The sequence below is a fragment of the Theobroma cacao genome, chromosome 8 (genome assembly GCF_053813885.1).
Source record: "Theobroma cacao isolate CCN51 chromosome 8, ASM5381388v1, whole genome shotgun sequence".
Lineage (NCBI taxonomy): Eukaryota > Viridiplantae > Streptophyta > Magnoliopsida > Malvales > Malvaceae > Theobroma > Theobroma cacao.
In genome coordinates this window covers 25,730,693-25,748,010 of record NC_142646.1, presented here as the reverse complement: position 1 = coordinate 25,748,010, position 17,318 = coordinate 25,730,693, and the positions used below count along the sequence as shown (strand labels likewise).

Here is a 17,318-nt window from a genome sequence, read left to right as displayed (position 1 = left end):
ACCATTTCTTATTTTTTGCCTTATTCGTGGTTCTTTTCTATACCATTAATTATTACAAAAATTACATTATAAATAATGATTGGACTCAATTTTCTACCAAAAATTAATTTAAAAACCTTTAAAATCTCTTAATAGTTTTTGCTTGATCAATTTTATATATTACGATTAACTTAGTGGGTGTTCGATACTACTATCAAACGAACTTCGCTGGACTGAACTTTAAAGTCACACCAACTAAGTGTATTCTTAAAATTTAAACCTAGTTAATTATTTATTCAATTTATATCTTTAAGTCTTGTTTTCCTGTCATGTTAAAAGTTTTATAGTTTAAACCTAGTTAGTTATTTATTAAATTTACACTCGTTTACTCTGTTTATTTTTTTGTCATTTATATAATTTTACATTATATATATACAATATAAGTTTTAAAATAAAAGATAAATAAAATTGAAAATAAAAAATAAATAAAATCAATTGAAAAATTTAAACCAAAAAAAGATGAATTTTAAATAATATAATTTTCTGAATAATTTCATAAATTATTGAAACGTAAAGTGTGAATGTAAAAAAATAATTAAATATTTGTTCCTATATCGTTATCCTTTATACTTCTTTTATTCTTATTTTTTTCTGTTATTTATATAGTTTTACATTACATTATATATATATTCTCTTAATTTATTTAATAAATATTCTTTATCAGTTTCTCCATAAAATGCTTTTGTATATATATTTATTTTTCACCCATGTAGTGGGTGTGTGAGGTAGCACTAGTTTATTTCTACTCCTAAAATAAACTACATTAAAAAATACAATTAAATGTTGTTGAGTAGATTACCAGATAGATTATTGTTTTGGAGATTAATTTCTTTCAATGAAGAAATATTGAAGATGGAAGGTGGAATCTGCCCACTCAGGTGCATATTCTTTGCATAAAATATCTCCAATCTAATAAGATTTCCAATCTCACGTGGAATTTCATCTGCAAAAATGGTAGAAATAATTGCAATAATAATATAGAATCTATTTGCAATCAAAATCACTTGCACATGAAAATTCTATTTTTCTCAAAGTTTTCAGATTATAAACAAATAAATACTTTTTGCAGTGCCACAAGTTTGTGTAAAAAGCAAAGCCAAAAACCAAATCAATATATATGAATAAGATTACAAATAACTTAAATCAATCTTCTTGAGCTTGTTTTTTTCCATTTATAAATTATTTCACATTAAAAAACGAAGCTATTTGATTAGCATAGTTAGAGGTGTCACAATTCAGACTCCTATTTGTTTTTATTCTCAAATAGTTGGTAAAAGAAAAAGGCAAATGTCACTTTTGCTTAGTTCAAGTGTTACGAGTGACTTAAATTTTGAGTAAAGATGTTAGATGTGAGTTGCGTTATTCCCACTTGCACATATAAAAAGGAAAAGAAAACAACAAAAGCAGAAGTTGTAAAGAGTAAAATCTCTATTGAGCTTATCTGACTCGATTGGAACTTCTCTAAAAAATATTGTTAGAGTATAGTTCTTCTCAAATATTTTAAATAGAATTTAAGATCATATTTGACAAATTTAATGCAAATAGACACAGGATATAGACACTAGGATATAAAAAAAACTATTTGATGGTATATTTATTTATTTTCAATAAATAAAATAAAAGACATAACTTTATTAAATTTAATTATAAGTTTCAAAATGCAAAATAAATAAAATTAAAAATCTTTTTGTCAATTGAAAATAAAAAATAAAATAAAAATAATAAAGTCAAGTGAAAAAGTTAAAAAAAAAGGATGAAAGTGAAACAATACAATTTTCTAAATAATTTCATAGATCACATAAAGTGCAAATGTAAAAAAAAATCTATTAAATATTTGTTGTTATATCTTTATCCTTTAATTTTTAACACTAAGAAACTATAAAAGATTATGATATTTAAAAGCAATCAATTTTAAAATGTAGACTAATTTTAACATTTAAGTATTGATGGAGATGGATTTGGAAAAAGGTACACACAAAAAAAAATTAAAATGTATATAACCAAAAAAATTTTGCTACATAATACTATTATACCACACCTTATAAATAATAATAATTCTTATTCATATTTTTATTTTGTATTTTTAATTAACTAGAAGTAGAAAGTACTTTTTTAATTACAATAAGAATTAGCATGTATAACATCTTGTAGTAGGAGTTTTAAACAAAAAATGGGAAATCTTAAGCAAAAAATAATTATACCAAATATATAAGCTTAAAATCTTACCTTCCAAACTATTATCGTCCAAATCTATATATTCAAGTCTAGTTAAATTTCCAATACTTTTTGGAATGATGCCGCTGAATTGATTATTGTACAAAGCAAAAACTTGAAGCTTGTTGCATTCTCCTATACTTGATGGAATATAGCTAGAAAATTCATTCTCCCCTATTAAGAAGTTCTCAAGCTCAGGGAAACGGTAACACATATCAAATGGTAACCTTCCTGATAACTTATTATATGATAAAGAAACCAATTGCAATGAGGACATATTAAAGATGCTTGAAGGTATGGAGCCAAAAAGTCGATTGAATCGTACACGAAGCATCTTCAGCTTTTGAAGATCACCAATCTCATATTGGAATACCCCATACTTTGATATGGTGATAAATAAAGTTGATCGAATGCAAATTAAGGTCAATTAAAATGTTTAGAAGTGATAAAAGATGAAAGGAGTAGTTTAGGATAAAATATTTCGTAAATGAGAAAATAACAATAAAATAATAATAATTTTATCGGAGGAGAATTTGTGAGATAAAAGGCGATTCAGAAGTCAAGTGAGGCATAATAAGGTATTTCGGGTACCAAGGAGACAAGATAAAATTTTTAGAATAAAATAATAATTTATTAATGAAATAATATTAAAATATTAATATTTAGCCGAATGTCGAAATCAGTCAAGAAGAAGGATCATATGGTTGATCCAAGTGGGGGAGAAGATGACAAGCCCGACTTTATAAAAAATTATTTGTCATGATATACATGTGATGGATAGCATGTTTGCATGCTAGGAGAGTCCCGAAAAATTTATAAAAGTCGGTATTGTACCTAAAGGTACAATAAAGTTGATTTAAGCCTCGAACTAGATCAAATAGAGAATTTACGATGAAATTAAGAATTTTAAAGTCTCAGAATAGTTTAATATGGTGATTCGGAGTTCGAGGATCAATTTGGAGCCGAACTGAAATTTTCGCTATCTAGGGGTAAAATGGTCATTTGCCACCTAAGGACAAAATGAGAATTTTAGAAATTTTTTTTTGGCCCCATTAGACTTATTGGAGTATAATTTGATTTATTGGAGTAAGATTTGAGGTTTAGAAGTGAAAAATTTTAATTTCGGTATAATTTGGAGTAAAAGGGTAAAATGGTAATTTTGTCATCCCAGGGACAAAATTATAATTTTTCACCATCAGGACATTTTTCCAGCACATGGTCTTCCTTTATCCTCATTTTGACCATTGACTAATTGTGTGGTGGAGATAAAAATGATTAAAATTTTAAAATTTTAAAAATGGACCAATAAGAAAATGACATGTGTCATACCTTTATTATTTTATTATTTCATATTAAAAAGGCATATCTAGGGGTAAAATGGTCATTTGCCACCTAAGGACAAAATGAGAATTTTAGAAAATTTTTTTTGGCCCCATTAGACTTATTGGAGTATAATTTGATTTATTGGAGTAAGATTTGAGGTTTAGAAGTGAAAAATTTTAATTTCGGTATAATTTGGAGTAAAAGGGTAAAATGGTAATTTTGTCATCCCAGGGACAAAATTATAATTTTTCACCATCAGGACATTTTTCCAGCACATGGTCTTCCTTTATCCTCATTTTGACCATTGACTAATTGTGTGGTGGAGATAAAAATGATTAAAATTTTAAAATTTTAAAAATGGACCAATAAGAAAATGACATGTGTCATACCTTTATTATTTTATTATTTCATATTAAAAAGGCATAAAATCAGCCCATTTTCTTCATATGGCCGGCCAAGCGAGGAAGAGAGAGAAAGAGAGGAAGAAAAAAGGGAAAAACAAGAAAACCTAAGTGAAAAATTCAAAGAAAAAGTGAAGAAATCAAGCAAACAAGCTAGGTAAGTTAGAATTTCTTTAGTTCTCCTTGATACCTAGCTTACCCATGCTTTTGTTCTTGATTTCCATGGTTGAATATTGAGTTATTATGATGAATTCAATTCTGAAAAATGGGTTAGGAGAGACAAAGTTGTTAGATTAATTTGATTTTAAGTTATGTTAGTGTTTTAAGTGAGTTTAGCATATTTAGAAACAAAACAACAAGAAAATAACTTATTTTCTCCCACAATCATTAATGGCCGAATTTATCATGTGTTGAGTGAGGATGAATTTGATTTTCATTCTAGGAGAATTGGTTAAGAAATGATGAATTATAAGCCTAGAAAAATAATGAAAATTTTCGGAGCAAAAATACGATTTTTACCCACTAGGGGTATTTTCGTAATTTACTATCGAGACTGATAAATTAAATCTCATTCGTAGTCATGGAGGTAATTTAGTTATAATTGGAGTGTAGAAAGTAAGAAGAATTGATTTGGAGTTAAATTGGAGATAATAGGCTGAATTAGGTCAACACCGTATTTAAGCCATAGTCGGATAAGTTGTATATCATATCATGCATATATATCGAGCCTGAATTGATTTTATAATGGTCAAGAATTGATGTGATGAATTATGTATTGTACATTGTGGATAGGTGGTGAGTAAAGTACACTAGTAAAAGTACAAAAATTGTGCTTGGAGACTGGGATTAGGAGTATATCGACTCCTAGAACTGTGAGTGAACTTATTATCGTCTTAATTATCTAGAGTAGTTTTATACAACTGTGTGATTTTATGAAAAATGGGTTTAAATGGTAAATTGTTATGTTTTAAGAGAAATTGTAATTTTATAAAATGATTTTATAAATTTTCTAGAAAATCGAATATTGGTTTTGAAAATAGAGTAATTGGAGACTGCTAGTTTGTGTTGCAAATTTATGGTTTTGAATTGAATGGCTTATGATAATAAATGAGCATGAATGGCTAAACTGATTTTGGTGTTAGAATTATTTATACTGTGTATTCAGTTTTGAGAGGCTAGGTTGCGATAAATTGTCATGTCATGCTAGAATGAATTTTATTGATTGGTGGATCATATATTAATTATTTACTGCAAAGGGGGTTCCGTGGACCAGCCTATTAGAGGGGCACGGTAAACTCCATTATATTATTACCTCAAACGTAGAGGCGCGTAGGGTATCTCCTGGGGTCAAGCTTATGTAAAACTCGACCCTATAAATACATGTCATGACATACATGCATTGAGTAGCATGTTATTACGCTAGAAAAGCACCTAAGAATAGACGAAACCCGATATTGTACTTAACGGTACACTTAAATTGATTTAACCTTGAACTAGTTCAAATAGAAATTGTAGGATGAAATTTAATATTTTATAGTCCAAGAATGACTAAAAATGATTGTTCGGAGTTTGAGGGTTCATTTGGGGTAAAATTAGAAATTTTGATATTCAAGGGCAAAATCGTCATTTTGCCACCTAAGATAATAATTTGATCATGGAGTGAAATTTTTGACCAAGATTAACTATTTGGAGTATAATTTAATGATAGGAAGTGAAAAAGTTTAATTCTGGTGATTTTTGGAGTGTAGGGGCAAAATCGTAATTTTGCCACCCATGGACAAAATTTGAGATTTTGAGAGAATTTAGATCAAATTTGACAAATTGGAGAATGGTATGAGTATAGGGGATGAAAAATATGTCTATGGGCAATTTTTCAATTTTTGGGGCAAAAATGTAATTTTTGACTTTTACGGGGGCAAAAGTGTAAATTTAAAAAATTACTCCACCGAGACTTTCGATGAGTCTGAGAATTTTATCTAAGTTATGAATATATGAGACAAGTGTATGGTGAAAATTTGGAAACAAATGGATGAAATTTTAAAAATGGGCCAATGGGAAAGTGACATGTGGCATTTTTTTAATGAAATAATATTATTTTAATGAAAAGTCAGCCCATTTAAACCCATATTTTGAGTGCTGGCCGGCCATAAGGAAGAACAAGAGAGGAAATAGAGAGGAAAGGAAGAAAAAAAGAAAAACCAAAGAGAAACAAGAAAATTCAAAGGGAAATTCGCGGTTTTCGACCGTTTACGCGTCTAACGGTAAGATTTTTCGATTTTAGCTTGATTTCTACCTTTCCTATACCTTCATTTCCATTTAGCATGCTTGAGGAGAGAGATCAAAAAGTGATATCAAGGGCTGGACGAAATTCTAGGGGAGAGAAATTGAAATTTTTAGGTTTTGATTTTTAGTTAAATTGATAGTTTTAGTTAGTTAAATGTGTTTAGAAATTAAATTGGGCAAGAAATCATTAAATTTTCACAATACCCACTCTTGGCTGGATGCTCAATGCTGTACAATGATGATGAATTGATTTTATTCTAAGGGAAATGAAGAGAAAATGATGAAAAACGATTAAACGTGATAAAAAAACAAAGTAGAAAATTAACCGAGTTAATGTCCCATTTTTGGCCGAATTTTCCAAGGAAGGGAGTGAGCTGATTTTGTTGTTTTTAGAAGGTTATTGGCTGATATTTAATGGTTAGAAATGTTGGAGAGAGAATGGGATGATTTAGAGCTAAAATGGAGCGCGTTAGCAATTTATCGGGCAAAGTGCCAAAAATAGGTTAATACCGCGTTTAAGCCGGTTTAGGCTATTGCATTTTATACCATGCATTAGTATAGGATTTAAGTTAATTATATAGTGATTTAGCATCAATGTGATGAATTGTGTAAATTTTTGTAATGTGTCTAGAAGGAGAGCCTTCCGAAAAAGGTAAAGAAGTCGTACCCGATGAGTAGTGATCGGGGCGCTTAGAAAGCTTTTAGTTTGTACAAACGGTGAGTAAACTTATTATTATTGTAAATTATCTAGAGTTTATTTTAAATGCCCTTTATGTATTTTATGAAATGAGAACGAGATGAAAACGGGATTTTTAATGTTTTAGGAATAAATGTGACAAATAAAAATATATTGTATTGATTATGAAATTGAGTAATTGGAGGCTACAAATTGACTTGAAAAATATATATTTTCCTAGGAATGGCTTATGAGAAATGAGTATATGTGGCTATATTTTGTGAATGCATTGGGAAATTTATGTAAGTTGTTTTACTATGCAGGTTGGATAAATAAATAAAAGTCACGTTATACTGTCGAAATTTTATTAAAATTGGTGGGTTAGTCACTACAATGACGGGTTTTCGTGGACTGCCTATTAGAGGGGCACGATAAACCCAGTTATATAGTTACTCCGGTTGTAGAGGCGAGGAGGGTAACTCCCGGGGTAGTATTAGAGCTCACTTCACGTCGAACCCCCACGTGAATGTAAAACCCGACCCTATAAATACATGTCATGACATACATGCATTGAGTAGCATGTTATTACGTTAAAAAAGCACCTAAGAATAAACGAAACCTGATATTGTACCTAACGGTACACTTAAATTGATTTAACCTCGAACTAGTTCAAATAGAAATTGTAGGATGAAATTTAATATTTTATAGTCCAGGAATGACTAAAAATGATTGTTCGGAGTTCGAGGGTTCATTTGGGGTAAAATTAGAAATTTTGATATTCAAGGGTAAAATCGTCATTTTGCCACCTAAGATAATAATTTGATCATGGAGTGAAATTTTTGACCAAGATTAACTATTTGGAGTATAATTTAATGATAGGAAGTGAAAAAGTTTAATTCTGGTGATTTTTGGGAGTGTAGGGGCCAAATCGTAATTTTACCACCCACGGACAAAATTTGAGATTTTGAGAGAATTGAGATCAAATTTGACAAATTGGAGAATGGTATGAGTATAAGGGATGAAAAATATGTCTATGGGCAATTTTTCAATTTTTGGGGTAAAAATGTAATTTTTGACTTTTACAGGGGCAAAAGTGTAAATTTCAAAAATTACTCCACCGAGACTTTGGATAAGTCTGAGAATTTTATCTAAGCTATGGATATATGGGACAAGTGTATGGTGAAAATTTGAAAACAAATGGATGAAATTTTAAAGATGGGCCAATGGGAAAGTGACACGTGGCATTTTTTTAATGAAATAATATTATTTTAATAAAAAGTCAGCCCATTTAAACCCAAATTTTGAGTGCTGGCCGGCCATAAGGAAGAACAAGAGAGGAAATAGAGAGGAAAGGAAGAAAAAAAGAAAAACCAAAGAGAAACAAGAAAATTCAAAGGAAAATTCACGGTTTTCGACCGTTTACGCGTCTAACGGTAAGATTTTTCGATTTTAGCTTGATTTCTACCATTTCTATGCCTTTATTTCCATTTAGCATGCTTGAGGAGAGAGATCAAAAAGTGATATCAAGGTCTGGACGAAATTCTAGGGGAGAGAAATTGAAATTTTTAGGTTTTGATTTTTAGTTAAATTGATAGTTTTAGTTAGTTAAATGTGTTTAGAAATTAAATTGGGCAAGAAATCATTAAATTTTCACAATACCCACTCTTGGCTGGATGCTCAATGCTGTACAATGATGATGAATTGATTTTATTCTAAGGGAAATGAAGAGAAAATGATGAAAAACGATTAAACGTGATAGAAAAACAAAGTAGAAAATTAACCGAGTTAATGTCCCATTTTTGGCTGAATTTTCCAAGGAAGGGAGTGAGCTGATTTTGTTGTTTTTAGAAGGTTATTGGCTGATATTTAATGGTTAGAAATGTTGGAGAGAGAATGGGATGATTTAGAGTTAAAATGGAGCGCGTTAGCAATTTATCGGGCAAAGTGCCAAAAATAGGTTAATACCGCGTTTAAGCCGTTTTAGGCTATTACATTTCATACCATGCATTAGTATAGGATTTAAGTTAATTATATAGTGATTTAGCATCAATGTGATGAATTGTGTAAATTTTTGTAATGTGTCTAGGAGGAGAGCCTTCCGGAAAAGGCAAAGAAGTCGTACCCGACGAGTAGTGATCGGGGCGCTTAGAAAGCTTTTAGTTTGTACAAACGGTGAGTAAACTTATTATTATTGTAAATTATCTAGAGTTTATTTTAAATGCCCTTTATGTGTTTTATGAAATGAAAACGGGATTTTTGATGTTTTAGGAATAAATGTGATAAATAAAAATATATTATATTGATTATGAAATTGAGTAATTGGAGGCTGCAAACTCACTTGAAAAATATATATTTTCCTAGGAATGGCTTATGAGAAATGAGTATATGTGGCTATATTTTGTTGGTGCATTTGGGAAATTTATGTAAGTTGATTTTACTATGCAGGCTGGATAAATAAATAAAAGTCACGTTATACTGTCGAAATTTTATTAAAATTGGTGGGTTAGTCACTGCAGTGACGGGTTTTCGTGGACTGCCTATTAGAGGGGCACGGTAAACCCAGTTATATAGTTACTCCGGTTGTAGAGGCGAGGAGGGTAACTCCTGGGTAGTATTAGAGCTCACTTCACGTCGAACCCCCACGTGATTGTGTAACTCGGCCAATGCCAAGGAACGACTGGTTTTTAAAAATAAAAATGTGTTTCACGTGTGAATATTTTAACACCCTTGGCGGACTCGGTTAGATGCCTCGGCCAAGGTATCCTCGAGGATTAGTTTTGGCTTGAGCCATGTTTTAATAAAAGGCATAAGCCTTAACAATTGTTTTGGTAAATTACAAATATTTTATGGTTTAAGAAATAAATTGAAAACATTATGAAATGGGTTGAAATTTATTGTTTAAACTTGCCTCCATTTTACTCGCCTTTAGATATTTATGATAATGTATGTTTACTCATTGGGATTGCAAAATCTCACCCAACTCTTTTCCACCCATTTCAGGTTCAGTATAGATTGTAGATAGCTGATCTCATCGAGGACTACCATTGGATCTACATTTTCCAAATCGTAGGTTCACAGTCCTCTTTACTTTTGTTTATTCGGGGGCCCTCTTGTTATTGTAAATTAAATTAAATATTTTGGCTTACTGTATTTCAGTATGTATAAATTTATTTAGCTTTTACGCTATAAAAATTATTCACGTATAACTCTATAAATATTGTTTTATAAGAAAATAGAATATTTTCCTTAATATTTCTTTTATTTTCTTATTATATTCAAATAACCGTAATTTCGTTTTAAATGAAGATTTTGGACTTTTAAACTCATTTTGAATATGAATTATGTGTTTTGTACTGGTATATTACGTTTTAGTCAGTTTCGAAATTTTTGAGAAAAAATGACCAAAATACCCCTGTGTGGCGAAAATTTTATTTTGATTGTTTTTGATCTAAAATAGTATATATTCTCTAAAAACTCAATATTTAACAATGATTGCTCACAGGAAAGGAAACAAACTTATATGTAAGCCTTGCGGGGTTCCGGTTGGCATTCCGGATAATGAGTGTCAATCGGGACGTCGCGGCGATTGTCATGGGCTTGAGGGAGGTTCCGGGTCGTGACAATTCTATTGGTATCAACGCTTTTGGTTTTAAAGATCAAAGTTTTTAGTTTTAAAGTGTCAAACCCTGCTTTGTAAAATAATTATAATGTCATTCACATGCTCGATAGAATGTTTGTATATTTAGGAAGTTCGAGAAATCGTTAAAAGACGATATTGCCCCTAATGGTATCATTGAGTCGATTAAGCCTCGAACTAGTTCAAATAGGAATTTTAAGGTGAAATTAAGAGTTTCACAGTTCAAGGATGACTCAAAATGGTAATTCGGAGTTCGAGGATCAATTCGGAGTCAAACCAGAATTTTCACTATCTAGGGGCAAAATCGTAATTTTACCACCCGAGGACGAAATTGAATTTTTCGAGAGAATTTAGATCAAATTTGATTAAATGGAGCATGATATGAGTATAAGGAGTGAAAATTATGCATTTTGGTAATTTTTCAATTTTTGGGGCAAAAATGTAATTTTTCACTTTACGGGGGTAAAAGTGTAATTTTTAAAAATTTGCTCCACCAAAACTTTGGAAAATTCTAGAAATTTCATGGAAGACATGGATAAGTGAAGAGGATTGAGTGGTGGAAAAAGAAAGTCAAAAAAATGGCTAGAAAAAAATAAAATAATAAAATATTCAAAAAATAAATAAAATAATAATATTTTATTAAGCCTATTAAAAGGCTTGCAAATTCCAGAATTCTTCATTTGGACGGTCAGCCAAAACCAGCAGGAGAGAGAAAGAAATAAGGACAAACCCTAGAGTGAGAAAATTCAAAGAAAAAGTGTGATTTTTCAAGGAATCAAGTGTTTAAAGGTATGATTTTTCAAGCTTAGCTTAAGATTTATCATTTTCATGCATTTCTCATCATTTTCCATGGTTGAATCATGTGATTTGAGGATGAATTCAATTCTGGAAAAATGGGTTAGGAGAGAGAAACTTGTTAGATTAATTTGATTTTAAGTTATGTTAGTGTTTTAAGTTAGTTTAGCATATTTAGGAACAAAACAACAAGAAAAGAATTCATTTTCCTCCATTACCATTATTGGCTGAATTTTCTAGGGGAATATTGGCTGATGATCTTGATGTTTACTTGAGCAATTATGATGAATAATGATGAATTATGAGTCTAGAAAAATAATGGAAATTTTCGGAGCAAAAATACGAATTTTTACCCATTAGGGGTATTTTCGTAATTTGTTATCGGGACTGATAATTTGCACCACACTGAGGGACATTAAGTCAATTTGGGTGCAATTGAGGTATAGAAACTGAAAAAAATTAATTTGAGATTAAATTGGACGCGTTAGTAATTTAATCGGGTAATAGGTCGAATTAGGTTAGCACCGCATTTAAGCGGTAGTCAGATAAGTTGCATGTCATATCATGTATATATACCGAGCCTGAATTGATTTTATAATGGTCAAGCATTGATGTGGTGAATTATGTATTGTACATTGTGGATAGGTGGTGAGCAAATTACACTGGTAAAAGTACAGAAATTGTGCTTGAAGACTGGGATTAGGAGTACGTCGACTCCTAGAACTGTGAGTGGACAATTTATCGTCTTAAATATTTAGAGTAATTATACTTGTTTGATGCTTTTATTAAATGGTGAGTTTAAATTATAAAATATTATGTTTTCCAATTAAAATATTTTTTAATAAAAAATGAGATTTATACTGGTTTTGAAAACTAATATTGTTTTGGGAAAATTGAGCATATGGAGACTGTGTTGAAATTTATGATTTTATATATTATTGAAATTGTGGCTTATGACATTATGGTAGCATGATGGCTAAATTTTTGAGGTTGGCATGAAATATATGAACAGTTTTGGATTGGTCTTGGTAGACTGGATTACATTTTATTCGCCATATTATGCTACTGGAATTTTTATGGGTCTGGTGGTATATTAAACGGTCACTGCAGTGGTGGGGGTTTCCGTGGACTGCCTATGAGAGGGGCACGATAACTCAATTATATACTTACCTCCGGGGGGAGATGTTGGGCGAAGTATCTCCTGAGGTATGATTTGAGTGCACCTCACGTTCGGGCCACCACGTGAGAGTGAGACTCAGCCAACGCCAAGGAATGGCTGTGTGTCAGATGTGAAAACATGTTTATGGGTATGGGTCATTGAACAGCCTTGGCGGTCTCAGTGGGATACCTTGACGAAGGTACCCGTGAGAATGATTCTGGCAGGGGCCAAGTTTAAGAAATTCATAAGTCGGGGAAAATTTGATGAAAAGAAATTATTTGGTATAGATTGAAACGAATTTTGTGTTATGAACATTATTGAGATATAACGTTTTTATATTGTCTCCATCTACTCGGCTTTAGATGCTTTTGATGGTAATTGTTTACTCACTGGGATTATTTAATCTCACCCCTCTTCCTATCCATTTTTCAGGCTCAGGACAGTTTGTTGATAGTTGATTAAGACGAGAATTAATCTCGGAGTTGCATCATAGGAAGTAAGGGTTCATGGCCCTACATCTTCTTAGTCAGTTGGGGGCCCACGTGTCACTGAAAAAGTAATTTTATTCTTCAGTTATTTGATTTAAAGTATGTATGAATATATTTAGCTTTTACACCATGTTTTTGACGAGTTTTGGTATTTTTGAAGAAAAATGACGAAAATGCCCCTGTGAGCCAGAAAGTAATATTTTATTGTTTTGATTTGGAAATGACTTATGATTTTTTTTGAAATGTGAAATTTAATAACTGTCACTCACTGGGGAGATGCAGAAGTCGATGCTAAGCCTTGCGGGGTTTCGATCGGCATTCGGGGTAATGAGTGCCTATCGGGACGTTGCGGCGGTTGTCACGGGCTCGATGGGAGTTTCGGGTCGTGCCATAAAGTTGTTTTAAAAATTTACAATATCAGTGTGGCCCCGGATTAAGTTAAGTTAGGTTAGGTTGAATAGAATGCATGCATCTGCATATAGAGCCTAAGGTTACCTAACCTTGCTCGTATTTTTTTATAGATTACAATGCCTCCTCGACGCGGATGCCCACCTCTCACTAGATTGGTTGGGAAGGGAAGAGGTCGTTCCCAACGTCATCAGCCAAATACAGTAGAGGAGGAATCAGCTGCATCTACCCTTCGGGCCGCACCTGCTGCTGAGCAGGCCGATAGTCCTCCACATCCTCCATCTCCTCCGCCACCTACGGGTATTCCCACCATGCCCACTGAGGCAGCACAGGCATTGGCAGCTTTCTTTACTGCAATGGCTGGTGGAGCTCCGACTGGTCAAGTTCCACCTATAGTACCACCAGTTACTCCTTTAGTTCCACCACCGGTACAAGATGTATCCATTTCCAAGAAGCTAAAGGAGGCTAGACAGCTCGGTTGTGTGTCTTTCACGGGTGAGTTGGATGCCACTATGGCAAAGGACTAGATTAATCAGGTTTCAGAGACACTCTCTGATATGAGATTAGACGACGACATGAAGCTGATGGTGGCTACGAGATTATTAGAGAAGAGGGCTCGTACTTGGTGGAATTCAGTGAAGTCCTGTTCCACCACTCCTCAGACGTGGCCCGATTTTCTCAGGGAATTTGATGGTCAATATTTCACTTATTTTCATCAAAAAGAAAAGAAGAGAGAATTTTTAAGTTTGAAACAGGGGAATCTAACTGTAGAGGAGTACGAGACTCGTTTTAATGAGTTAATGTTATATGTGCCGGATCTGGTGAAATCTGACCAGGATCAGGCCAGTTATTTCGAGGAAGGGCTCCGTAATGAGATTAGAGAGCGGATGACAGTGACTGGTAGGGAGCCGCATAAGGAGGTGGTACAGATGGCTTTATGGGCTGAGAAGCTCGCGACTGAGAATAGGAGGATTCGAACTGAGTTTGCAAAAAGAAGGAATCCTGGTATGTCTTCTAGTCAGCCAGTAAAAAGAGGCAAGGACTCAGCGATTTCAGGGAGTACTACTTCTGTTTCCGTGACATCTCCTCGACCTCCATTTCCACCATCACAACAGAGACCTTCGAGGTTTAGCAGATCTGCTATGACTGGTTCTGAGAAGAGTTTCGGAGGTTCTGACAGATGCAAAAATTATGGGAATTATCATAGTGGGCTATGTAGAGAGCCAACAAGATGTTTCCAATGTGGACAGATGGGTCATATTAGGAGTAATTGCCCACGGTTAGGACGAGCCACGGTAGTTGCATCATCTTCACCAGCTTGCACTGATATACAGAGGAGAGATTCTTCTAGGTTGCCACCGAGACAGGGAGTGGCCATACGGTCCGGTGTGGAGAGTAATACCCCGACACATCCACCTTCGAGACAACAGACTCGTACCTCAACAAGAGTTTTCGCTGTGACGGAAGATGAGGCACAGGTCCGACTTGGAGCAGTGACAGGTACTATGTCTTTATTTGATAAAGATGCTTATAATTTGATAGATTCTAGCTCAGATAGGTCTTATGTGAGCACCACATTTGCATCAATTGTTGATAGAAACTTGTCACCATTAGAGGAAGAAATTGTAATTCACACCCCTTTAGGAGAAAAGCTAGTTAGAAACAGTTGTTATAGAGACTGTGGGGTAAGGGTAGGCGAGGAAGAATTTAGGGGTGACTTAATTCCTCTAGAGATCCTGGATTTTGATCTAATATTGGGTATGGACTGGTTAACTGCACATCGGGCGAATGTGGATTGTTTCCGAAAGGAAGTTGTTCTCCGAAATTCGGAGGGAGCAGAGATTGTGTTTGTAGGGAAACGTCGAGTATTACCGTCCTGTGTAATCTCGGCCATCAAAGCTTCAAAATTAGTGCAGAAAGGGTATCCGACTTATTTGGCATACGTAATTGATACTTCAAATGGGGAACCTAAGTTAGAGGATGTCCCGATAGTAAGTGAGTTTCCTGATGTATTTCCTGATGATTTACAGGGACTGCCTCCTGATCGAGAGCTTGAGTTCCCTATTGATTTACTTTCGGGTACCGCACCTATTTCTATCCCTCCATATAGAATGGCTCCGGCAGAGTTGAAGGAGTTGAAAGTACAATTGCAAGAGTTGGTGAACAAGGGTTTTATACGCCCTAGTATATCTCCATGGGGAGCACCGATTTTATTTGTGAAAAAGAAAGACGGTACACTTCGGTTATGTATCGATTACCGACAGCTTAACAGAATGACCATTAAGAACAAGTATCCGTTACCAAGGATTGATGATCTTTTCGATCAATTACAGGGAGCTACAGTGTTTTCCAAGGTTGATATAAGGTCTGGGTATCATCAGTTGAGGATTAAAGAACAGGATGTACCCAAGACAACGTTCAAGACTCGGTACGGTCATTATGAGTTCTTGGTCATGCCTTTCGGGTTAACTAACGCACCGGCAACTTTTATGGATCTCATGAATAGGGTGTTCCACCCTTACCTGGACAAGTTTGTTATTGTGTTCATTGATGACATACTGATTTACTCGAGAGATAATGATGAGCATGCTGCCCACTTGCGTATAGTATTACAAACTTTACGGGAAAAACAGTTGTATGCAAAGTTTTCAAAGTGTGAGTTTTGGTTACAGGAAGTGGTATTCTTGGGACACGTAGTATCGAGAACTGGAATATATGTTGATCCCAAGAAGATAGAGGCAATTTTACAATGGGAGCAACCTAAGACAGTGACGGAGATTCGTAGTTTCCTCGGATTAGCCAGTTATTATTGGAGGTTTGTTCAGGGGTTTTCCTTAATAGCAGCTCCTTTGACCCGTCTAACTCGTAAGGGAGTTAAGTTTGTGTGGGATGATGTTTGTGAGAATCGATTTCAGGAGCTAAAGAACCGGTTAACCTCCGCTCCCGTTTTAACACTTCCTGTTAATGGTAAGGGATTTGTAGTATATAGTGATGCCTCAAAGTTGGGGTTGGGGTGCTTATTGATGCAGGATGAAAAAGTTGTGACTTATGCTTCTAGACAGCTAAAGAGGCATGAAGCAAATTACCCTACCCATGATTTAGAGTTAGCAGCAGTGGTGTTTGCTTTAAAAATCTGGAGGCATTACTTGTATGGTGAGCATTGTCGGATATTTACGGATCACAAGAGTTTAAAATATTTGCTCACCCAAAAGGAGCTTAATTTGAGGCAAAAGCGATGGTTGGAGTTGATAAAAGATTATGACTTGGTGATAGACTATCATCCGGGAAAGGCGAACGTTGTAGCTGATGCCTTAAGTCGTAAGTCTTCATCGTCTTTAGCAGCACTTCAGAATTGTTATTTTCCAGCATTAATAGAGATGAAATCTCTTGGGGTCCAGTTGAGAAATGGTGAGGATGGATCCTTATTGGCAAACTTCATTGTGCGACCTTCGTTACTTAATCAGATCAAGGACATTCAGAGTTCTGATGATGAGTTAAGAAAAGAAATTCAAAAACTGATCGATAGGGGAGTCAATGAGTTCAGATTTGGAGAGGATAATGTCTTGATGTTTAGAGATCGAGTTTGTGTTCCTGAGGGAAACCAGTTGAGACAAGCGCTCATGGAAGAAGCCCATTCATCTGCCTATGCATTACATCCCGGAAGCACCAAGATGTATAGGACTATCAGGGAGAATTATTGGTGGTCGGGTATGAAGCGAGACGTAGCAGAATTTGTAGCAAAGTGTCTCGTATGTCAACAAGTTAAGGCGGAGCATCAGAGGCCAGTAGGTACACTTCAATCTTTACCTGTTCCCGAGTGGAAATGGGAGCATGTAACTATGGATTTTGTTTTGGGATTGCCGCGGACACAGAGGGGAAAGGATGCGATCTGGGT

At 34.0% G+C, this 17,318-nt stretch overlaps 1 protein-coding gene and 1 long non-coding RNA gene across 2 annotated transcripts in view; one reads left to right on the top strand and one right to left on the bottom strand.

The window, feature by feature from the left end:
- Positions 1 to 815: 815 nt before the first annotated feature.
- The window catches only part of LOC108663856 (uncharacterized), a 58,942-nt gene continuing 42,439 nt past the window's right edge, over positions 816 to 17,318 (bottom strand). Inside the window, exons 3-4 of the mRNA XM_088808886.1 lie at positions 2,266 to 2,611; positions 816 to 982 (exon numbers count right to left, since the gene is read on the bottom strand). Coding sequence (XP_088665012.1) covers positions 816 to 982; positions 2,266 to 2,611 — 513 coding nt within the window. The remainder of the gene's footprint in view (positions 983 to 2,265; positions 2,612 to 17,318) is intronic.
- LOC148761257 (uncharacterized) lies at positions 11,304 to 13,199 on the top strand. The gene is made up of 3 exons (XR_016027852.1): positions 11,304 to 11,362; positions 12,014 to 12,093; positions 12,960 to 13,199. It is a non-coding gene; the product is annotated as an uncharacterized LOC148761257 (long non-coding RNA).